General features: G+C 39.6%; 1 protein-coding gene across 2 annotated transcripts in view; it reads right to left on the bottom strand.

Moving 5' to 3' along the window:
- galnt16 (UDP-N-acetyl-alpha-D-galactosamine:polypeptide N-acetylgalactosaminyltransferase 16) overlaps window positions 1–25,085 on the bottom strand; it is a 42,055-nt gene that overhangs the window by 965 nt on the left and 16,005 nt on the right. The window contains exons 5-14 of one of the 2 annotated variants that reach the window (XM_030718866.1): window positions 24,235–24,300; window positions 15,623–15,744; window positions 9,111–9,198; window positions 8,752–8,836; window positions 8,234–8,337; window positions 7,397–7,523; window positions 6,656–6,748; window positions 5,793–5,876; window positions 4,941–5,067; window positions 3,684–3,800 (exon numbers count right to left, since the gene is read on the bottom strand). In XM_030718866.1, the coding sequence (XP_030574726.1) occupies window positions 3,684–3,800; window positions 4,941–5,067; window positions 5,793–5,876; window positions 6,656–6,748; window positions 7,397–7,523; window positions 8,234–8,337; window positions 8,752–8,836; window positions 9,111–9,198; window positions 15,623–15,744; window positions 24,235–24,300 (1,013 nt within the window). The remainder of the gene's footprint in view (window positions 1–3,683; window positions 3,801–4,940; window positions 5,068–5,792; window positions 5,877–6,655; window positions 6,749–7,396; window positions 7,524–8,233; window positions 8,338–8,751; window positions 8,837–9,110; window positions 9,199–15,622; window positions 15,745–24,234; window positions 24,301–25,085) is intronic. The other variant, XM_030718867.1, reaches the window with a different exon arrangement.

The following is a 25,085-nucleotide window of genomic DNA, read 5'->3' as shown; positions in this document are numbered from 1 at the left end:
TCCTTGCACATTCACTCATTCCTGTTTTTCCCGGTTCATAAATGATGTGCATCAGCACAGGAGGTTCATGTTAGCAGTGAGAAATGAACTGAGTCCGGAGTGGATTACAGTAAGTGGAAAAAATCACAGTACAGCCAGCTGCAGAGCGCGGCAGCCTGCCATCCCATGAGAAAAGAAACAATTTGTTTCTGCTGATAAGATGCCCTGTGTATGAGCCATTTTCAGTCATGTGTACATACTGTATTAAATTATTTATTTTTGCACCTCCAGAGAGTTAAGGGGGTTTCAGATATGGATACAGATTTGTGAGAATGTAAACATTTTTTGCACCCCCCCCCCAACATTCTTTGCTCTGATATCACCAAGTGTACCGAATTAATCTACATAATGAATATAACCTTTAATCATAGACAACATAGACTCCATTTGTTACTGCATTTGGCAGATCTACAGGATAATTCAGAACATCTATTCTCATACATTATAGCAAAAGTAAAATTATATTTACTGAGTTATGGTATGGCTAATGACATTTAATTATAAATCAATAATATGACATAATAGAGAGTGTGTAGGAGCAGGTGTGTCAAGAGTTTTTTAGGTTAATACTATTAAAAATTTAGATAACAATACAGTATTTTTACAACGTAGACCTCTGCTCTGTCTATGTGCATGTGAATATTTGTGGTTTAAAAAAAAAAAAAAAACATTCTCCACTCGCCCTGTGGGCGGTCTTTGTCCTCCAAGCTCAGGTTCGCTACCAGAGGCCTGGGAGCTTGAAGGTCCTGTGCAGTATTTTAGGTGTTCCCAGGACTGCGCTCTTCTGGACAGAGATCTTGGATGTTGTTCCTGGAATCTGCTGGAGTCACTCTCCCAGTTTGGGGGTCATTGCCCCAAGTGTTTTGATTACCACGGGGACCACTGTTACCTTCAACTTCCACATCCTCTCTAGCTCTTCCCTCGGCCCTTGGTATTTATCGAGAGTCTCGTCTTCCTTCTTCTTGATGATGCCATCACTTGGTATTGCAACGTCTATCACTACATACAGGACAGTCAAGGCTCTTCTTTGGATGTTGGCTTCCATTCTCTATCAAGATGATCCCACACTGCTTCACTAATGTTGAGGTCCAGGCTCTGAGGAAGCCAATCCATTTCATTGTGTGTTTTTCTATCCAGGTATGCTTTTACTGCATTGGCAGTGTGTTTGGAGTTACTGCTGTGGTGAAACATTAAGCCATTACCAATCAGACATCTTCTAGATACTATTGCACTCTGGATCAAAATTTGATGGTACTTTTCTGCACACCATGCAGCTATAGCAAGTTTTTGAGTAATAGTTCTTTGGGATTCACATTGTTTATGCAAAAATACTAATTTATGCCTGTCAAACTGTTATCTTTGGCATCTTTTGTAGATTCAACTAAAGAAATTGGGACAAATGATGTGCCCCAAGATACAATTTAAAATTGGTTCTTTGCTAAGTTGTCTGTTAGGTGTAGAAACAACACTAGTTCATCCCTTGAGTTAGGTGTCTTTTTTTATGCTTGAATGTTTCATAGGTCAGTGTTAATTGGCTTAAAAAAAAACATTCCTAGACAGAAAATGAGAGAAAAAGCAGCCTTTCAGAAAGCCTGAAGAACTATTGCTGAAGACTACTTCAAAGATGCACTTTCTATCTAATTTCTATTTATGGTTACCATTAAATAAGTTTACTTGCATGCCATCAGATGTTTTAGCTCCATATTTCTAGTTTTGGACTGTACTGGAACAGTTTGCATGAGTTACATTTCAAAATAATCCTAATTTATCTTATACTCGGCTTGCAACTCCTCACTTCATCCACTGTCTTTAACAAGCCATTTTAGCTACCTTCCCTCTCACAGCCAACTTTAAACTTAAACAGCAGGTGGGTGGGGCTACTGGCTCACAGCCAGTGAGGATATACACTATCAGTGACATCATACAGAGGCAAGCTTGACTACTGCAGTTTTTAACTTACTGCTACACTATAGTATTTTTGTGCATTTAGTATGTTTTTGACTGAACAAGTAATCTGGATTTCTTTGATATTACATAAATCTAATATTGTTTTCCACATAGATTCTCCATCACAGCGTGTAAAGCAAGTTTGACAAGAAAGCTGAAGGCTGAAGACCGTCAGAAAAACCTGCCCCTCAGGCAGGATGTCTACAAATCAGGTACAAGAGTTTCTCTTACTAGGTCACCGAGTAAGTAGTCAGAACTGAATTGAATGCTAAGTACAGATTTCTGGGGGTATATGGAGGCTTATTAAAGTTTGTAGGTGAATGAGCGGTTAATCTTCTAATCCCAGAGAGAGTGTATCTGTGTATGCACATGTTTGTCATATAGTAACTGCTCGAAGGGGGTGATCATTCCGTGCAAGAATTTTTGTTCACAAAGGAAATGATATGTCACTGCGCCAATGCATCAATAAACAGGTCATTGTGCAATATGACAACTGACACCATTATATTTTGATATCTTAAAACCCAGTTCATGCACAGAGAATCTCCAAGCGTTTAATTATATTTATTAATTTTGGCCTTGGCTCTAAAACAGCCTTTAGACCACCACTGGATCTGATATCACCAACAAAGGCCTAAACATAATGACATTCTTTTGGAATTGACTAAAGAACTGAAAATGTCAACAAGACATTAATGATAGAAAAATAAAATATTGCCACAAATCATTTCAGACTGTTGTTTAATGTTGAAATGTATATTTTTAAAAGGATTCCACCATCACCTAATGCTCACAGTGTTAATTACTTCTGTGCTACAAATTCAAAAATACAAATATTATTTTTCTTTCTTAAAGTCTCGGGACAAAGAGACCAAATGTCTCCCAAAGCAATAGCTAGTTGCTTGTTGATGGGCATCTTCCCAAAAAACTCTCAAAGGACTGTGATGGGCCAGCTGAGAGATGAGAGGAAGGCCTGGCAGGAGTCCTGCACATGCTTTGAGTTAATAACTCCCTCTTCAATGTAATAAATCACCATGCAGCCAAATCTGGTCCACATGGGACGCTAGCATTAAACATTCACAAAAAGGAGAATGAGCAAAGAGCAGGGTGGGGTCTGAAGTTATGGGAGTGCTTGTTCTACAGCATCTATAAAGCCAGCTACTCTTCTTTGGCAGGATCTGCATCAGTGCAGCAAGGCCACTCAAACTGTATCAGCCCCCTGGAATCATCAGCAGGAGGGCTGCTGAGCATTTGTCTTGGAAATACCTCTTATAGCCATATCTTTTTATGTTTGACTTCAATACTGTGAACATCAGTATTCCATCAGAGTGCATGAGCAGTTTGATGCCAAAAGTGAAATAACCTTTTGGAAAAACTAAGACCTGCTGTTAACTGTGACTGATAGCACAAGATTAAAGCATGTCCTGTTTCTTTTGTTAACCCTTAGTTAACACAAAGACAATTGCACAGAATCTTTTTAATGTGTGGATACAGGAGAGTGAAAAAATGTAGTACAGACAGACAGACATCACCAAGCTCAAGGTAAATACACTAAAAATCACCCATACTATCCTTTAAAGTTATTATTGTAAAGCTTTTACAGCGTTCTTCATGGACAGCTACCACAGACTGTTCTGTTCCGGTACTTTATGTCTCTGAAAATACAATTTGAACAGCTAACACTATTTTCCTCTTACCTGTCGTGGCTCTTTTGTATTGCAGAGCTCCATCTTGACCTTCGACCCTGCTGTGAAGGCAGAAATTGCCAGACAAAGGTCCTGCTGCCGGATCAGAGGCTCTATTAACTCCCATCTCTGCAAAAAAACAGAAAATGGATGACCGCTATCATGTGAAGGAAGAATGTGAAATAGAGCAGTGGTTTTAAACTGTCTTTTGGGTTTATTTATTAAACTAAATGATTTGTGTAGACACCTGTGGACAAGACAGTTAACTTCAGTGGATTATGAATTTCCACAAATACGAATCAGAAATCATTTTCTGCCCAACTGGTTTCTAAAGATGCAGTCTTAGGACTTACTTTCTGGGATCATAATTATGTTAACTCAAATACCATAAGTACACCTTTTACTCTGCAGTATATACAAAGGAATAATGTGAGAATGTGCATATCTCTTGCATACTTCAGACAATATGTACCAATGCTTTTTTTTTTTTTTTTTGAAGAGCAGACCAATCACTTTACTTTTCTCCTGTCCACACATGCACACAAACACACACACACAAACATGCTTCATTGCCATTTCTAATAACCGCACTTTTATATGCTTTGTGCATCCATCCATTTATTGCTAAAGTTAGTTGTGGAAATCAGACTTGTGTATGTGCATACAATTTCACGATGACAGAGATTTATGGAAGAGGACCGTGTGTGCTCACGGCTTAAGAAGAGAATATGTATTCGCATTTCTGTCTCCGTGCCCACAGACAGTCATAAATGTCATAAATTTACAGTTTTATTCACTGGTCCCTGGAATGAGAAGTCAACAGCTGACAGCACATTTCAGTAAGATATACTTGTATCTTTCTGAACTTCTGTAGAGCCTTTATCTGAACTGAAGGTTACAGGGCACAAATATAAAAGAATAATAATTTTCGATGTCAGGGACATGAGTATCCACCGATTTAAGGACAGCCATAAAACTGAAACAATGACTAAAACAGTGCTTCAGGCATTCCTGTGTGGAGTCTGCCTGTTCTCTCTGTGCATTTGTGGGTTTCCTCTGAGTGCTCCAGCTTCATCCCGCAGTCCAGAGACATGCTTGTCAGGTTAACTGATGATTTTAAATAGGCTCTAGGTTTGTAATGGGATGGATGGATTTAAAAATTTTGTCAAAGTTTATTTCTGACATGACTGATATTTCTACTGAGTGTGGCATATTTCTAACAATAACTGTGTGCCACAAAGTATCGCCCTCTAGTGGCAGAGTCCTGACCTGTGCCTGAGGCCTGTTGGCTCCGAGGCCCCTACACTCTGCCAGGCCGAGGCCGTCGGTCCCACGGGTCTCCAGACACAAACCGCCCTGTTTCAGCACACTGGACACAGCTTCCTGCTCAGGGACCCTGTAGGGAACCAGAGACAAGACAGGCGCGAAGCCAGTGAAAGGCTTTAGTACAACAATAAAGAACAGATGGATTGAACCAAGTAAGTAAATTGCACCACTAAGTAATTTGCCTTATTGCAACATGTTCTGATAAAGAGATACAATTACACTATGAAACACCAGACATATTTGGAGCAGATACAGCTGGAGAGGCGAGGGAGTTGCTTAAGAGAAAGGCTTGTGGGATTCACACTGATAATCCACTTGGAGGTTCCCACCCAAATCAGTTATATTTAGATGACTGGTTCTGAACTTTAGGGTAATGGCACCTCGAGGGGGTTTCAAGATTACTTCTGAATAAAAAGGTTTTATCTTAAAGAAAATAGGGCTTGAATTTTATTTCCACGTCATTGCAGCCTCTTCCAGAGATCAATAAAAAAAATAAACACACAAATAAACACTTTGACAAAACATTTCCATTTGTTGGATTTTAATGGTGTTTGGAAAATATATTTGTGTCTCTTGCATAACAGATAGATAACAGAAAGTTCAAAACATCACTTCCATTTTCCCACACAGTTAAAATCAGTACTGACATCATTACTCTAGTTCAATCATTTTCTTGGTTGCCTTTTGTGAGCCAATCAGCATCTGTTTTGTGTGCTTTAAATCTCAGCACTTTTCTGTCATTCTGTCTTTCAGACTCTCGTTCGTGCAACGTCCTGCTTAGTTTGAAAGTCGTACCTCAGCTCTGGATAGACGTTCTCCATGTACCAGCGGAAAGGTTTGCAGTTCAACTTCCGTCGCAGCGCCAGACGATCTGCGATACTGCAAGACCAGATAACAGGAAGATTTAGGGATGGAGAGAAGTCATAGAGAGAGAAGACATGGACAAGGATGAAGAGTAAAGAATGAGAAAGGAAATGTGTATCTACCCTTATGGAGCCACCATCAACAGCTTATGGAGTCTGAATTACAGACTCAACTAACACAGGTTTTCTTAAGTGTTAAAGCAGAGTATGTGTGTGTGTGTGTGTGTGTGTGTGTGTGTGTGTGTGTGTGTGTGTGTGTGTGTGTGCGCGCGCGTGTGTGTGTGGAGGGCGGCGGGGGGTTGCTTATAATGCACACTCACAGCAATACGTCTTTGTGTTTTTACTGGTGTTGGGCTTATACAAAAAGAACTGAACTTGTAGGTCCAACAGAATATTACCTGGCAACAGTTTTGTAACTTGATTTACTGCTTTGGTAATCTTTAACAATAAGCAAAGATCTTCTGGTTCCAGCTATCAAATGTGAGCGTTTGCTGTCCTAACTGGGCCACCTTGAACTCAATAACATCACAACAGGCATTTTTAATTAGTTTAACTGATCAAATAAATGAATCCCCTGATTAATCTGTAATTAAAATTCATGTTAGTTCCAGTCCTCAACACATACACATTAAAAAGCATTTATGAGCAACTTTTTTCACACATATCTTGCCGGACTGGAACAACTCGGTACCTTACAGACACCATAGAAACTCAGGAGAGACTGAATCGGTGTATGAAACATAAGTAAAATCATATCTGCATGGTGCATGGAGGATGACATTATAACAGACAAACCTGCCAAAGGCTTTCCCCTGAGCCGACGGCCTTGCAGAGTAGTAGTACTGTTTGTACTCATCCATCCACACCTCAGCGGCCCGCCGGGTATTCCTACATGGACAGAGACGCAACACCTGCTCAGACATAGTAATGACAGTGCTGCCAGCATTCCTGCAGTCATCTCTAATGACAGTGGGACACTGCTTGAGGCTTCATATATCAGCTCTGCACCACACTGCCATTAGAAATGTTCTTGTGCTTTGAGGCCTTGCATTTTATGTGCATTTTCAACATGTGAAGTTGGGTCTATTTCATAAAAATCAACATTATCTCAAGAGACTGACAACAACAATAAATTATAGACAATTATACAAAAGTATGCAAGTATTTTTAACCTAAGTTCATTTGAAATGCTTGTGGCAATGCTTGCCTGTGTAGAAAAAAACCTTTGCTTTAGTCTTCCCAGACAGAGCTAGATCTTTGTCAGCCTCTCCACCTTTACTTGATACTAAGAACAATAAATTTAAAATGAGCTCTGCAAACTCTTTCATAGTTCACTTACTTACTCATCTCTCACTGACACTCAAGATGTGTGAAAAGCATGAGTTTATCTGGTGAAGCATTTAACTTCACACTGAGTGGAGCTGAATCATGTGACATTTGAGATTTTAGGGCAAACAACAAGTGGAACCTTCTTTGCAAACTTCCCCATTGTTGCTGGGTAATAACCATGTACAGCAGTCAGATCAGCCCACTCACTTAATGTAAGTAAGAGCATTGCCCTCTGGGAAATCGTATGGGTGCCGTTTCCTGAACACATGGCCCACGCGGCTGCAGGGAAGAATCTCCAGACTTCCTCCGCACATCCATACCCGGAAGGAAAGCTCTGCAAGAGGAATGATGCAGATGGTGAGTCCAAGAATGCTAGCATGCCACTGAAGATGTGTCTGTCATTGTCAGTCTATCTGAATTACAGCGTCTAATGAGCATCAGTCCAGTATCAGCCTGGCACACCTGCGACTGTTTCCTGCAGCAGATGGCTGTAAATCATCAGAATGAAAGCTGTTGTAATGGATCATTTAAATTTCAAGGACATGTTTGGAGATGTCGGACCTCTGCAGCATCCAAAAGAGCCAGGCACGCAAACTAAACACATGAAATTAAGACATAAAGATATTCTAGTTTTGTTACTGATTAAATATTTGTATTTTCCAAATTGCTTATTATAGAACTTAATGTGACAAAAATATTACTTTCTTTACGACTGAATAAAAGTTTTTTTGTCAGAAAACTTTGCAAACACAGGGCTCACTATTTATTTTACACTGAAAATTATTACAAACATTGTGACTTTTATTTTGGAAAGTACATGTGCTAACTCTGATCCTCCCACATTCCTGCTTACAGCCAACATTAGGAATCCTTTATCTTAAATAAAGTTGTGAATATTTACATTGTTAGAGTCTTGTGTATCTTTGCCAACAGAGTAAGGCTCAGTTTTATTTAAAGACATCTGATGTGGGATGCCTGTGGAGGATGATATGATAATAAAAGTCATCTGATTCAAGTAGGGTTAGAAATCATCGATGAGCTCACCAAAGTTCTCCCCTCCCCAGATGTCCATGTGGGTGTCATACTGGCCGAGGTGATTGAACCAGCTCTTGTCCATGACGAAGATTCCACCAGCAATGACGGGAGTCCTGCAGAGTGGAGGGAGGAAAGGAGTTACGAAACTTCAGTCACACAGTTATTCAGAGACCTCACCAGAATCACCAGAAGGGAATATTTTCCAGAAAGAAGGAACAAATCAAAAGAGCTTAAATTTTTATTTTGCCAGTATGTAGCTCGGCAGTTGTTATCCATTAACTACTTTGCTGAACATGTTTTTGGGAAATTGCACCACAAAAGTACTGCAAATACTAACATAATAAGGGCCTGACTATGATGTTTTATCTTGAAGTTTAGTACAGTTCCTGTGTCTCACTATGGTTTTATGATCATTTTATCTTTAGCCTACTCCTTCAACAAGTCCTTGTGAACTGTAGTCTCAGTTTCCTGTCCTTAGCTGACAGGAGTGGCACCTGGTATGGTCTTAACTAGTATTGTAGACATACCTTATTGGCTGTGTGGGGTCACTTCTTGCCATTTTTTGCTCAATGGGAATCTGCTCCCACTTGAAGTGGAGACTCCAGTCAAATCCTGACAAAAAAGAGAGCATGGGATATAAAAAGTCATCTCTGGTTGTCAAATTTACAACCTCATACTCTAGACATGAGTCCTAAGCGGTCAAGATGACAGATGTTCTGGCTGACCTCAGTTACATGATTATATTTGCAGAGTGCTTTTAGATGTCTTTTATATTTCAGTCATGGGTATTGAATTGTGGCAGAAATCATGATGTCATGTACCAAAGGTTTGTGAAACCAGCGACTGTCTGCGTTATCACTATGTGTGATGTTTATTGTGCCCTAACCTCCTCTCAGGTCAGCAGAGGCAGCCAAGTAGGCAAAGTTATCCAGGCTGATGACGTCAATGATGGGGCTGACCACTCGTGTATGATCCTGCATGGGAGGAAAACACAATAAAATATTATTATTATTTAATCATATTAATTATTCAGTAATTAAAGTCTTAAATATATTTCAACAGATCAAGAAGGATTAAAGTTTGTCCCCTTCCTCTTGTGTCCAGTCTTATGTGTTAAGTTCATTCATGTGTCTGTGTAGTTCAGTTTCCATCAGCGTGCCTGCCTTCCTGTGTTCTATCAAGTGTGCATTTCTGTTCCCACCTCAAGTTATTTCCTGTTTTATTTTGCCAGTGCCTTGTTACATGTGCACTGTGTTCAGTTTTGCTAGTGTTCCGTGTTTCCTAGTTTCCTCCTAGTTAGTGTATTTCTGACTCTTGTCCAGCCCCGTGAATGTTTAGTATATTTACCCTGTGCTAACCAGCAGTAAAACTACCTTTAAGTTCAGTCCTGTCTCTCGAGTCCTGTGTTGGGGTCCTTTCTTGCCTGCCACACAGCGGCCCATGACAAGAACACACACAGCTTAGTATTATTGTACAATTTTTTAAGGGGAGATGGTTTCTGGTCTAGTTGAACAGTGTACTGTACTGATGGGTTTATATTTTTGAAGGGAATAATAACAAAAATGTTCTGATTACTTTTGAAGAACATAAGCTGAGTGTACCAAACCTTCCCATTAACCCCTTGAATCTGACCTCCTGCTGCAGATCCAACACAAACTCTAAGAGACAAAACTGTTGATTGCGTTGATTGGTTTGTGTGCATTTGTGTGTATGTGTGCTCTCTGCAGCTGTCCGTGAATGAGTGCGTGTGCATGTTCATATGGTCAAAAGAGCTTAGCGTCGGGACAATCCAAATTACTGTTTCCAATTTGAACCATCCCTCTCTTTATCAGAGATTGAACCCGTTGTGAACTCTGTGTTCATTGCACCAAAGAGTGCGGGGGAAGAGTGAGTGTGAAAAGCCACTCTGCCAGAGAGCAATTTGAAAAGTGATGCTCTCAACAGCTTTAAGCAATAGACATTTATTGGGCTTTTAATGAGCCTCTGTGATTTGGTAATGCACAAAGTGGGTGCACTTCCGAAATCAGCGTCACCATTGATCCCTCAGCGTCTCTAGCCCTTTTTCTCTTTTCGTCTGTGTTTGAATTTATGACACTGTCTCAGTGCTGTGATTTTGCATCTGGAGTTATTTAATTCCACTGATTAAGAAATTTAAACACTTTCATGTGAAATAGTATTTGTTAAGGAGGAAAGGTGCAATAAGTAATATATGCTGACAACAGAACAAATAAACTGATTCTGTGTATTAGGCTGCAGAGTTAGTCTCATCCTGTCTCCTAATACGACTTTGTATTTCACAGAGCCCAAAATGAGTCACTGCAGTGTCATGTCTGCTGTCAGTCCAAATATTTCTTTCATCGTCTATGATTTTGACCTCTGTCAATCATCCTGAAGAACAGGCAGACAACGAATGAATTAACAATTTGCTCTTGAAATTTGATATGTCAGGATCGCTGTTCCTTCACTTTATCATCCAGGAATGCCTTTTCAGTCTTTGAGCAATGAGGCTAAGACAATGCATGCTGTTTTTAACTGTTCATCTGTACGACTTTTCTGTTTTTCACTCAATTTTATGATGAACTTTCAAGAGAAACTGAGTTTGTGAGAAATGAAAAAAAAAAATAAAAATAGAAATCTCTCTGGAATCGACTTACGATTCCTTCTCAAGACAGACATGAAAAGGCTGTAGAGTTGCAAGATGATTAGCAAGATAACATGATTCTGCAAAACACAAGTTTATTTTTTCTGACTTTACTTTTTAAAATCACAAACGAAGCCACTGCACCGATCATGTGAAGAGAAAAAGAAAAAGAGAGGAGGGAGTTATTCTACAACCAGAGGGAGGATAAATTATTACTTACTAATGTAGCGATTTTTCCTCAGTACATTACAGTTATTCTTTATGATTTAATAATATGTTTAAAGAAATTATGCCAACCAACCTGAAGAAACTACATAAGATAGGCTATACTTTTCATTGAATCTCAACATCATATTCCCCCTGACATTTGTGAGTGGGGAGCTCATTGTTGCGCCTTTGATTTACACTGTTACGCCTGCTGAAATTATTTAACAAAGGAAAGTGTCATTATGTTAAAACAGAAAAGATTTGTATTCATTATTATTCCTGTTCCCAGAGGTTTTAATAAAACCAGGGTTGTGGTCTCATGGACACTAACAAATCCAAGGCGGGGTGCAGCCGAACTCTGGGGCTGGTAAATTATCACTGAGGCCGGCACTCTCATGAATGCCAGACTAAAAGACTGTAATGCAAGCTGGATGAGTCACAGCTGCCCAAAGCCAAAGAAACACAAACAACATGTGCACACACCCACAATGTGTTGAGACTTATGAATATAAACTGCAAGATTTGCACTGAAGAGGAATGATATGTAGCTTGAATATGAGTTGTACTGAATGCAGAGTTTCTGAATGGCTGCACTTTTTACTGGTGTACTTTCTGAACAAACAGAAGACTTTTGTCCTTCAGCAAAGAAAAGGCATATTTCATATGCTGCAGATAAATACTGACTTTTCTTTTAAAGGAACGGCTGGGGGACAGGGATATATCTATGAATATCAGTCTTTTTTGGGAGATATACTACTTTTCTTGCCAAGAATTAAATAAGATGACTTTTATATCTCTGTCTGTGGAATTAATATCAGGCTACAGAGAAGATTGTAAGCTTAGCTTAGCATAAAGGCTAAAGAAAAAAAACTGGTCTAACTATTAAAATCCAAACGATCATGTCTTAAGCTTACTAATCAAACCTTCATGTTTGAGCAGGAAACAGTCCAACATGTAATCTACATGGATTTTGTTCCAAGCTAGCTGTTTTTTTAGTCTTTATGCTTTGAGCTGAGATAAGCAGCTACTGATTTTAGCTTTTAATATTTAGCACATAACAGACATTTTTCAGTGAACTCTTGGCAAGACATCAGTTTGTCTTTTATTGGGCAACTAACCACATATGGTGATTTAAACAGACAACAAAATTGGCCTCCCCATGCCTCTGTGTAAGGTTGTAGAACCACATGGATTTCTCCCAGCCAATCAGCAAAGATCAGGCTACTGTAATTGCATCTGACCAATCAGCAGTGGCCTGGAGCTTTTCAAACTTCAGTGTTCTTCCAGAATTCAGGAAATTCGGTTTTTCACACCTACCTACTCCTACACCTGTGGTCATAGCATCAAAACTAACAATGGTTGATGAAACTCACACATTATATAGTTGATTAATGTTCACCTAAAACTAGTGCAATTGTTCCAAGTCTAGTTTTAGACATACACCAGATATGTGGAGAAAATCATACTTAGGTTATTTTTTTTAAATTACACTTTCATATTCAATTGTGTGGAATGTAGATTAATTTTATGGTCCCATGAGCAGGCTGCAGGAGATGGAAATCAAGGGGCAAAGCCAAGTGATCCAAATATAAAAAAGGAATAAAAACTCAAGAAGCACAGGGAATACACAACCAGGAAACACACAGCTACGTGGACGCCATAACAAAGGAAGACTGAGGCAATACAGGCACAAGAGGTAATGAGGGAACAGGAAAAGGGTGGGGGCAACAGACATCTGAAAACAATCAAGACAACAAGCAGGGGAAGTAAAACTAGACATGATACAGAAGCCTAAACAGCTACCAAAATAAAACAGGAAATAAGACACAATGGAGAAACAAGATTAACTAAACAGAGGGGAAGATAGAGGAAGGCAGGGGAGCACTGAAAGACAAACAGAGACAAGAGAGAAGGAACAGAATGGAAACAAAAAAGGAAACTAGCTAAATACAGACCTCAAAGGCATCAGTTAGCTAATACAGACCCCCCCAATCCAAAGATAACTAAAATGCAAAACTCAAATGACAGAATAACATATACATAGGACACAGGGGAAATAAAACAGAACCGAGGCTCAAAAGTGACAAGAACCATGAATTCTACAAAACCCAAAGAACCATAAACTGTACAAACTCAAAACCCTGGATGACCCACGGATCATGACAGACACATTATATCCTAGGACGGTTGTACTCAACAGATGGATGTTATTTACCTAATTACAATATTCCTTTGAGGTTAATAATAAAAATTTTGATTTGGCACAGATTTTCATGCCAGACATCCTTCCTGATGCAGCTTTCCCATTTATCCAGGCTTGGGACCAGCAGCGGGAGTACACTAGTTTGAGTCCCCTCTGCATGAGGGTAGGGGTGTGTTTCCTCCATAGACAGTATAAAAACATGGACACAGCTTCTGGTTTAGAAAAAACAGAAAAAGCCAGTGCTAAAGTGCCTTAAACTGCCTTAAACCCACATTCTGTCTGAAGGCCATCAGACGGCAATAGGTGTGGTTGCAAAAAGACTTCCGGACCTATAGAAGTATGTGGAAAAATGGCTTTCCATTATGACCTCTGTAAGCACTTTCCTGTTGAGTTTATGAGGTCAGTCACTTATTTTGGGTCATACTGAGTAAAAAATTGTCAATTTTATAAATCTATTTCAAAATGAAGGATTATCTGTGGTATGAAACCACAAAGTCATTGACTAATACTTTGTCAATCACACATCATTTGCTGGTGAGCTTACGGTTTCAGAGTCAGACCCGCCCCTCCTTGTCACATCTGGTTTAGAAAACAGAAGGTGTTCCTATAATAGGGGTTAGCACATTCATCTCACAAGTGAAAGGTTCCTGGCTTGCACCTGGGGGGAAATCACAAAGCCAACTTTGTGCATAAATATTTGTGCCAAACCAAATATGCAAATCACTCCCCCTGTGGGAACGGAAAGGCAGCAGCTCAAAGTTGTGAAGGCAAAGTTTTATGTTACTGATGAGTTTACTCAATAAAAAAGTTTTGTATTTTTTTTGAAGGCAGAAATATACTGAAACTAGAATTTCAATGTCAACCTCACAGGTATATTGTAATAAGGTGAATGAGAAAATTCAAGTTGCCAGAACTCTTGTAAAGTAAAGTAAAAAACCACAGTGACAAGGTGAGAGAGATTTTAAAAATCTATTGAATTGTTTTGCCTTGATATTTAGAATTTTCAACCTTTTTCTCACAGTGTAGGACTGGAGAAGCACTTGCTTGCTAAGCAGCCAATGCATTGCTGATAAGGGAGACACTGCAGCATACTGGAAGCAGCTACACCACAGTGTCACATGAGAAAGCTGATTACTAAGAGAAATATGTAATGAAGCAGCTCCTGCTGACCGTAGAGTCATTGGGACTACCAGGGACGGCAGCAGATTTGGAAAGCAGTTGTGCTCGTTCGTGACCAGTCACAGCAGACTAATAACGTCAGGGGAGGGAGAAGACAGCCAGCAAACAGTCTATTATTCATTATCAGGTGATGAATTTCTTTCCACAACTATATCAAAACAATCATTTCTTAGGAATTAAACATGTTCTAGAAATGCTTATGCGTCTCTTTGTTTTTCCATTCTTTGTGCACCTCACTTGTGTGACTTTCTGAGAAAAAGAAAGCAGTTGGAACAGAAACAGACAGGGCTTTCAGCCAAAATGCCCTAGAAAGTTCACATGGAAATACCAGCAAAATTTTAAAAAGGCAGAGAAAAAATCCACCATGTAATGAAGACGGGCTCACATTGCATTTCACCCTCTTCATATTTTGAAGTGCGAAATATTCAAGGCTGGATGTGATGTGCCCCTGGTGGATGGCCTAATTTGTTTTTTTTAGGAATCAGTGTATTACGATTGATTTAAAGACTACCACATAAGAACAAACATCACTGTGCATGGCACCACAGCAGCTACACAAAGCAGCCAACTCACTCTGTGAAACTCTCTAGGACACTGTTAAAAACCACTCCCTCATTATCTGATTCACAGTTTCCTCTATAATAAAAACTCAGGTTTTGGCCACTCAGTAATCATCATTTTGTCTCATCAAAGTCAGCTGCTAAGTGTCATTCATTTATGTATTACCTAACCCTAATAATAAAAAAAATCCACAATTATAACAAATAAATTATAATAAAAAAAAAACACACACACACAAGTGTAATGGCAGTGATTGAATGTAGTGCACTATATGGAGCGATGTCAGACATAGACTGGAGTGGAAAACAGACTGAGGGGGGAAAAGCCCACCAAACTCTTTCCAGCTGTGGCAAAGCAGAGTGTGACATCTGGTATAGTATGACTTAAATCTTAGCTGAACAAATTGAGTGTTTATTTAACAGCATGCAATGCCAACATATTGCATCACAGCCAGTAAAATCACCCTGAAACGCAGCAAAACCCCCAGAAACAGAACGCCACAGAGAAGAAAGTAACTGCTGCTCCACCTCCGAGCATATGCATGCGACTGTGTGTCTGTGGATGTGTGCAGCATGGATTAGGTGTGCGTGATCCTGTGCAATTGTACCTCTTTGACTCTCTGTATCATTGGCTGCAGCCAGTCAGTGTTGACCTCACAGTGGCTGTCCAGAAAGGTCAAGATGGACGCAGAGGCCGTGTTGGCTCCTCGCACACGTGATCGGATCAGACCTGAAGGAAACACATGGCACTGAAGTCTCAAACCGCTCAGATGTCCACAGTATTATTATACTGGATGCTGTTTACTGCACGCGGGGTTGTCTGGAAATTCCATTTTCTGGTCACATTTTGGGTTGCTATTACAAATGCATTATATTGATTTAAGACGTTAACAATAACTGTTCTTCAGCCTGTGGACAGCTATGCGTCACTCTAGCAGCTGTTCTGAATGAGCTTTGTCATGTTTGGGCAAACTTAATTATTAATTCCTTTATGTAATCTCCATGTCATTGTGTTCTGGCTGTTTCTCACTCCAAAGGTAATGAAAAGTGATATTTACATCTAAAATAATTGTATCAAACTGATGAAATGTGGTCGGAAGTATTTAATTCTTTCTGATCCCACTGCAGTTTGAACATCCCGACACCCTAGTAGCAATTTTGGAGGAATACAGTATCTTTAAAGACACTTCACTTCACAAATGTCTTCAGAAGAGAAGAGCTTGTACCCTGGAATGAACATGGAAGAAGTCGTGGTTTTGTGTAACATTCTTCTGGTTGCCTGCAAAGTGGAACTTCTTAGTCGTGAACAGACAGAAGGGATATAAATGTGATGGAAAACCTGATGTCTTTCTTGAGATATAAAGAGAAGTGCCCTTATTAAATGGATGAAATGAATCACCATCACTAAGATGGTGATTCATTTCAAGGATGAGGTTGCCCTCATATTTGGACCTCCATAAATTGATAAATGCAGACACAAAGTCAGAAAGAAAAAATGCACACCCTACTTAGGTCTTGTGTTTTGTTTTTTCCCCCATTCTTCCTTCGTTTTGTATAATATCCTTAGATTATTAGAAATGGGAAAAAACATGCCCATTTTATCCTATGCTATATAGTACTCTGTACATATGTGTATATAAGGTCATGCTGACCCAGTGAAATAAATTCAGGATATTTTGACATCTGCTACACTACTACAAGTTCTCCATTTCTTTAAACCAAATCTGTCACTCACCATTTTATCATTAAACATAGACCAAACATAGACCATGGCCACATTGTTTGTGGACACATTGGTCTTCAATTCATCATTGGCTTAAAAATAGCTGCAGGTGAACAGGTGTGGACTGTACTACAACCCCACTTACAAAAAGGTTTGGATACTACTTAAAATGTAGATAGAAATATAATGCAATTATCTGCAAATCTCATAAACCCATATTTTATTCACAATAGTACATAATTGCAAATGTTTAAACTGAGATATTCTGCTATTTCATGATGGCAGCAACATGTCTCAGAAAAGTAAAGAAACAGCTGGAGGAACAGTTTGCAAGTAATTGGGTTAATTGTCAGCAGGTCAGTAACATAACCGGGTAGAGTTTCTCAGAGATAAAGCTGGGCAGAGGTTCACCAATCTGCAAAAAACTGCATCAACAAATTGTGAAACTATTTCAGAATAATGTTCCTCAGGGTAAAATTGTGAAGACTATCTCATCATCTGCAGTACATAATATCATCATAATATCATCAAAAGAGCACTCAAAGAAATCTGTGCACAAGGTACAAGGCTGAGAATCAATACTCGATGCCTGTGATCTTTGGGCCTTCGGGCAGCACTGCATCAAAAACAGGCATCATTCTGTCATGGCAATCACTGCACAGGATCAGGAACATTTGCAGAAATCCTTGCCTGTGAACACAGTTTGTTGTGCCATCCACAAATGCAGGTTAAAGCTCCATCTCATGCAAAGAAGCTCATGCAAGAAGCTTATGCAACGAAGCTCTAGCTCATGCAAAGAAGAAACCATATGTGAACATGATTCAGAAAAGCTGCTGTCTTCTCTGAGCCAAAGCTCATTTAAAATGGACTGAGGCAAAGGGAAAAACCATTCTGCAGTCAGAGAAATCAAAATTTGAATTTCTTTTTGGAAAAATACATCCTTTGGCCTGAAGAGGAAAGGGACCATCAAGCTTGTTATTAGCACTCAGTTCAAAACTCTCATGGTATGGAGGTGCATTAGTGCCTATTGAATTGATAGCTTGCACATCTGGAAAGGCACCATCAGTGCTGAAAGGCATATACAGGTTTTAGCGCATATGCATTTGCTCCCATCCAGATGACATCTTTTTTAGGGAAGACCTTGCATATTTCAGCAAGTCAATGCTAAACTGCATACTGCACCTATTATAACAGCATGCTGTCATGGTCCTGGGCATTTTGCCCAGTGTTTTTGTGTTTTGCAGACTTTTGAGGGTTATTTTATGTCACCTTATTTTGTGATCCTTGGTTGTTTAGTTTGTTGTCATGCTGCTCTACAAGTCTGCATTTGGGGTCCTATCCTGCCTGCCACACAGATATGTTTTCTCTGTTTTATTGTGAATAAAATACAGGTTTATGAGATTTGCAAGTCATTGCATTCTATTTTTATTTACATTTTACACAGCATCTCAACTTCTTTGGAATTGGAGTTGTATGTATATGTAAGGGCTGCAAAAGTTAACTTTTTTCCATTTTTTTTTTCATTAAGCTCGACTGAGGTGACTGTTGACAGAAACAGAATTAGCTTCTTTTTCACTAGGTTTCTTGTTTTATTAGGGAACATCATTACAAAAATTAGGCTGGTGTTAGAACAATGGCTGTCAAACTTTATTCAAACGCCAGATTACAGTGTGAGCAGGTGCCTTAGGGGTGAAAGTCAGCAGCCCGAGTTAGAGTCCGACCCGCGGCCCTTTGCTGCAAGTCTTGCCCTGCTCTCTCTCTCTACTGTCCTTTCTACTCTTCACTGTTGCATCTAATAAAGGCAGAAAGGCCAAAAAAAAAAAAAATGCATTCAAAGGGTGTCATATGTTGCTGTGTGGTAGGCAGGTTGTGGACCCAAATGCCTCACAAGACAGGAATGTGAACTGAAAAAGGTGGCTTTAATGTTGAACTGAGGGAAACCTGAGATAATTAGTGAGAGAGGACACAGCTGGGGAAAACAAGACACAAGGGAACAGATACTAATAAGACAAGGGGAAGCAAAACTAAACACAAAGCACATGAGACAAGAGGCTAGCAAAATAAAACAGGAAGTAGCGAAACACGGGGAAAGCATGATAACTGAAACAAGGAATTAAATATGGATGCATGGATAGATGGAGAACCCAGGCAACATAAACTAAGAAGGCCTGAGGATATAGATAAAGAAACTGAGAAATAACTGTAAAAAGGTACAAAACTCAAAACTGCAAAAACTAAAATAAACTAAGAATGTTTATTATTTATTGTAAGTCTGAAACCTAAAGCACTGGGTCAAAACCCCAAGTTCATGACAACGGGATTTCACAGGTCAAGGTGTCTTTTTATTCCAGAGGGAATCATCACAGTTTCTGGAATATTTACTATACTTAAGCTGGACAACTACACTGCCTGGCCAAAAAAAAAAAAGTCACCACCTGGATTTAACTAAGCAAATAGGTACGAGCCTCCTATTGGATAATTACTGCATGGGCGATTATCTTTCAACTGGCAACAACTTATTTAACCCCAACTAGTGCAATGAGTTGCTTCTCATTTCTTAAACAACCATGTCAAAAGACACATCGCGTGGTCGTGGAAAAAAATGCCAGTTTGTTTGAGAAGGGTCAAATCATTGGCATGCATCAAGCAGAGAAAACAGCTAAGGAAATTGCAGAAACTACTAAAATTGGGTTAAAAACTGTCCAACGCATTATTAAAAACTGGAAGGATAGTGGAGACCCATCGTCTTCGAGGAAGAAATGTGGCCGGAAAAAAATCCTGAATGATCTTGATCGGCGATCACTTAAACGTTTGGTGAAATCAAATCGAAGAAAAACAACAGTAGCATTCAGGGCTATGTTTAATAGTGAAAATAAGAGCATTTCCACACGCACAATGCGAAGGGAACTCAAGGGATTGGGACTGAACAGCAGTGTAGCCTTAAGAAAACCACTAATCAGTGAGGCTAACCAGAAAAAAAGGCTTCAATTTGCTAGGGAGCATAAAGATTGGACTCTGGAGCAATGGAAGAAGGTCATGTGGTCTGATGAGTCCAGATTTACCCTGTTCCAGAGTGATGGGCGCATCAGGGTAAGAAGAGAAGCAGGTGAAGTGATGCACCCATCACGCATGCATGCTGTAATCAAAGCTAAAGGCGGTCCAATGAAATATTAGTGTGTGACCTTTTTTTTGGTGGCGACTTTTTTTTTTGGCCAGGCGGTGTATCTAGAGAACAAACAACCTTTAGAAATGAAACTAATTAACTGGATTAGTCTGAATTAGATACCAGATCTTGTCTCACTCTTTGCCCTGCCCTAACTATAAAATGCTCATAAAATAGTGTTCATTTTGAAGATGAGTGTAAAAGCTACTTTAAAAGAGTTCATATTTAAATCAGACTTGCTGGAAGCAAGGGAGCACTGAAAATAGTTTTCTATTTCATCAAAAGTATGCCTCCAATTACAGTAATTTACATTTGATACGGGGAGCTGTGGAAAAGGTTAATTGTCTTTTTTATTTTTGCCGCATCTATAAACAGATGGAGCTCATTATCTTAAGAGTTTTGTTCTAAAGTCAAAGATCAGTAAAATACCACAAAGTTATGAAACTGTTTGTGCTTTTTTTTTTTTTTTAATGGCGCAAAAGCTTCAGAACTTAATTTTGAACTGATTATGTACACCCATAAAGTTTGCCTTTAATAACCTCAGTGCTTGATGAGGAGGTCATGTTCCTCGAAATACTTTAGGGGCTGAATTTCAGCATTAACACCTTCCTTTTACAACAGAGAGAGAGGAAAAAGGAAATATACATTCACCAGAGACTATTGCTAATACCAGGATCAACACCCCTTTGCCTTCCAAATAGCCTCAATTCTTTGGCATAGATTCAATGAGGTGCTGGAAACATTCCTCAGAGATTGTGTTCCATGCTCACATGCTAACATCACACAGTTGCTGCAGATTTGTCAGCTGCACATCCAGGAATCTCCTACTATTGGATTGAGATCGGGTGACTGTGGAGGCCATTTGAGTACAATGAACTCACTGTCATGTTCAAGAAACCAGTTTGAGATGGTTTCAGCTTCTCCCCCACACATTACACCTCCAGCAGCAGCCTGAACTGTAGATACAAGAATGGATGGATCCATGCCTTCATATCAGATTGTGACCCTACCATCCAGACTCTCCAGACCAGGCAACATTTTTCCAGTCTTCTATTGTCTAAATTTGGTGAGCAAACTATAGCCTCAGTTTTCTTTTAATTAGCTGACAGGAGTGGCACCTGGTGTGGTCTTCTGCTGCTGTAGTCCATCTGCTTCAAGGTTTTACATGTTGTGTGTTCATAGATGCTCTTCTGCATACCTTAGTAATAATGATTGGTTATTTAAGTTACTTCAGCCTTCCTGTCATCTCACAGCAGTCTGGACATTCTCCTCTGAGCTCTTTTTCACTAAGAGAACTGCTGCTCACTGGATATTTTCTTTTGTTGGATTCTACTGGGTAATATCCCAGCAGCTCAGCACTTTCTGAAATTTTCACTTTTCACTTTTCTCAGACCAGCCCGTCTGACGCCAACAAACATGCAACGTTCAAAGTCACTTAAATCACCTTTCTTCCCCATTCTGATGCTCAGTTTGAACTTGTGTTGAGTTGCTGCCGTGTGATTGGCTGATTAGACTTAACCTACCTAGGTACTTAATAACGTGGCTGATGAGGCTATATTTGTGCGATGTTGAAAGAAGAGCTTATTGTCTCTATTTTACATGTAGTTCCGACATCTTTAAACAACCTGTATACATCACAAAGCTGTGCAGAATAAACAGGATTTCACAGAAGCTGGTGGGAAGAAGCTTAGCTCAGCATTGCTCACTGCAGTTTAAGCAGCACGTTGTTTACACAAACACACAATTCTTGATAAATTAACAGCAGGTCCCAACATACATCATCCTACCTGAAATACTATCCTTTGTTCAACCAAGGAATGAGCTTAAATCAGGCCAGTTCACATTCCATCCTTCCCCAGTATATCCTCAGCAAAGTAGGATCATGTCCCTGGTCAGGTGAGGCTCTTTTTACAGTAAAAATGATCCCTTATCTTCACCTCTTGGGGAGAAACAATAATTTATCTGGTGCTTTGTTTTTGGTTGCCTACCAAATGTCAGGCCAATAAATTACTCATCTGTTAGCTCTGTTTTTAGTCTACACCAACACATGAAGAAAAAAAATCTGCATATTATTAAATCTGCATATTGCTAAATGAAATAATCTATATTGTGTGGACCAGCTACCTTTTACTGGGGAAACAGAGTCGAGAAAAACAGTGCTGATGTGAAAACAGTGACCAAACTAAAGTTTCTTTATATATTAGATTCTCGCCCATAATACAAAAAAAAAAGTCTTCACGCTCATGCTTGTTATGTTGTAATTGTGGGTACATTTAATGCTTCACTGCCTGATGACCTCTGGCAGCAGTTTGACGCATTAAAGCAGAGAAACTCAATGATGCCCGAAGCTGTGAAGCCATTAAGAGCTGAAAATCAATTCAGTCACAAGGACAGGGACTATTTGTTTTTACCTTTTCTGCTAAAAATCTCTGAGGGTTGTATTTTCCTCAGGTCATCCTCTTAAAACACTTTTTAGCTGAGACTAAACTTGATGTTATAATTTGTTGATATTGATTTTAAGGATAGTGGTAGAGAAAGCTAAACTTGGGCTTGTGGGCTGTTGCCAGACATTAACAGTATGTGGGTCCTATAAGCCCAAACAATTTGAGCGCAGGAACCTGAGAAAATTGGATTATAAAACAAAATCAGTAACACTGCTTCTTTTTGCTCTTATTTTGGCTGAACTCCCTGATTACTTCCCTGATTTGGAGCAGGGTATCAACCTCATTTTGGCACAATTTAATCTCAAGTAGGCCAACAGACCATTCCACAGTGACATGTAACATCAAAGGTACCACTGTGCTGGTAACACAATAACTGCAGAGTTCCAAACCTTCTCTGGCATTAACATCAGCACAGAAACACCAGGAGCTTCAGGGCATGGGTTTATATGGCCGAGCAGGTCTTGGAGGTGTTACTGTATGTGTAGGTGTCCCAATACTTTTGTAGCTCTCAGCCCTCAGCGGGTATACAGTGTCATGAAAAAGTATTTGCCTCCTTCGTGATGTCTTAGTTTTCTATATATTTGTCACACTTACATGTTTCAGATCAACCCGAGTAAAACCGAAGGGCAGTTTTTAAATGATGATTTCATTTATTAAGGGAAAAAAGCTATCCAAACCTACCTGGCTCTGTGTGAAAAAGTAATTGCGCCCTAAACCTAATGAGGGGTTGTGCCACCCTTGGCAGCAAGAACTGCAATTAAGCGCTAACTGGAAATGAGTCTTTCACATCACTGTGGAGGAATTTCCTTTGCAGAATTGTTTGAATTCAGGAACATTAGAGGGTTTTCCAGCATGAGTGGCCTGTTTAAGGTCATGCCAAAGCATCTCAGAATTAAGTCCAGACGTTGACGGGCCACTCCAAAACCTTCAGTTTATTTATTTATTTTTGAGCCATTCAGATGTGGACTTGCTGGTGCGTTTCAGGTCATTATCTTGCCACATAACCCAAGTGCATTTGAGCTTCAGGGCACACGCTGATGGCCTGAAGGCATAATCCTTCAGGATTTTCTGGTAGAGAGCAGAATTCATGGTTTCATTAATTTCAGCAAGTTGTCCAGATCCTGAAGCAGCAAAGATCATCACACTACCACCGCCATGTTTGACTGTCAGCATGCTGTTTTTATGAAATGCTGTGTTAGTTTTATGTCACATGTAACAGGACACAAATCATCCAAAAAGTTCAACTTCTGTCTCATCAGTCCACAGAATATTCTCCCAAAAGTCTTGGGGATCATCAAGATGCTTTTACTTTTTCACAAAGGCCGAGGTAGGTTTGAAACTAACTGCCCTTTGCATTTACTCGGGTTATCTTTACCTAATATTAAAATTTATTTGATGATCTGAAACATGTACGTGTGACAAATATGAAAAAAAAAACTAAGAAATCAGGCAGGGGGCAAATACTTTTTCATTGCACTGTATATACTGTATATCGGCCTGTATTTCCTTTGTTATGCAGTCTGTGTATGCTTCTGTTCCTTCTTGTGTGTCCTTGTGTTTATCTTTTTGGATTCTCAAGCATTCTCTGTTTTTCACTATGTGTTCTGATGTTATTGACTAATAACTAATTATTAATTAGTAAACTGACACTTCAGTTTTTCTTTTGGTCTGTTTTAGTTTGTATCCATTTGAAAAGGCAGTTTCAATGAGTATCTGCTGTCATGTGAAGCACTTTTAGCATCCTGTGTGGTAAAGCTTGCTTTCACTTGTCTTTCTATAAAATCGTACTTAAACACACACACACAATCTATCCCATTTCAATTCAATATCTTTTCCATTAAGTCATTTTTTCCCTTTTCCACCTTTCCCCTTGTCCCCACACACACTCACCCTCTCTCCTGCTGTTCCTCAGGCAGCGCACTTTAGGGATCTGAGCGAGCAGCTGGCAGTCATCAGCTGGAGGAGGAGAGCAGAGGAGATGGCATTTTATGGTGGAAGCCGAACACACACTGAGAAAAACATTTCTCCTCGCTGCCTCATCTCACACTCTGTCACTCACCCAAACCCACAAGCAAACCACACTGCCACACTTACACAGATTTAGCGCACTTAAACAGACATAAACATAGACAAACAAGAGCATAGTTACAGATATACACCCTCAATGAGCACACTACTTCGCGCTGTGATAAAAGACACTTAACATTGTAGTATAATATGAGCTAAACACATTCAAACATGGCATCCATCAGTGCATCCATCTCACTTGGATTGTAATACATGTAAACACACAAAAAAAAACAGCGCACAGGTCAAAGTTACAGAGTGTTCAAACAAAAGAATTACATTTCACTGCATAATTCAATTCAAAATCCTTTTCCCATATACAAATCCAGCTACAAGCCTTTTTCCATGTTTCTACGTGAGCCATATCTGGCGCAGAGATGTTGTTGTAGTGGACGTCACTACAAACAACACACAAAGAAAGGTACACACACGCATACGCACACACACAGACACACACCCTTGGGAGGATTAGCATTAGCAGCAGAGTGTGTGTCTGTGTGTGTGATCTTGCTGAAGGATTGTTGGGAGATCAAGCAGACCCCCTCCCAGGCAGTGATACAACCTTATGGTGACAGAAACAAGCATGACAAGTTGTAATCCTCTGTGATTAACTTTGCAGTGTTTACAAACCTGTTTGTTTGCATGTAGACTGTAGAGTCAGAGGGCGTGTGTGT

This window comes from Archocentrus centrarchus, chromosome 22, assembly GCF_007364275.1.
Source record: "Archocentrus centrarchus isolate MPI-CPG fArcCen1 chromosome 22, fArcCen1, whole genome shotgun sequence".
In the NCBI taxonomy this organism is placed as follows: domain Eukaryota; kingdom Metazoa; phylum Chordata; class Actinopteri; order Cichliformes; family Cichlidae; genus Archocentrus; species Archocentrus centrarchus.
This window is presented reverse-complemented; position numbering and strand designations above follow the sequence as displayed.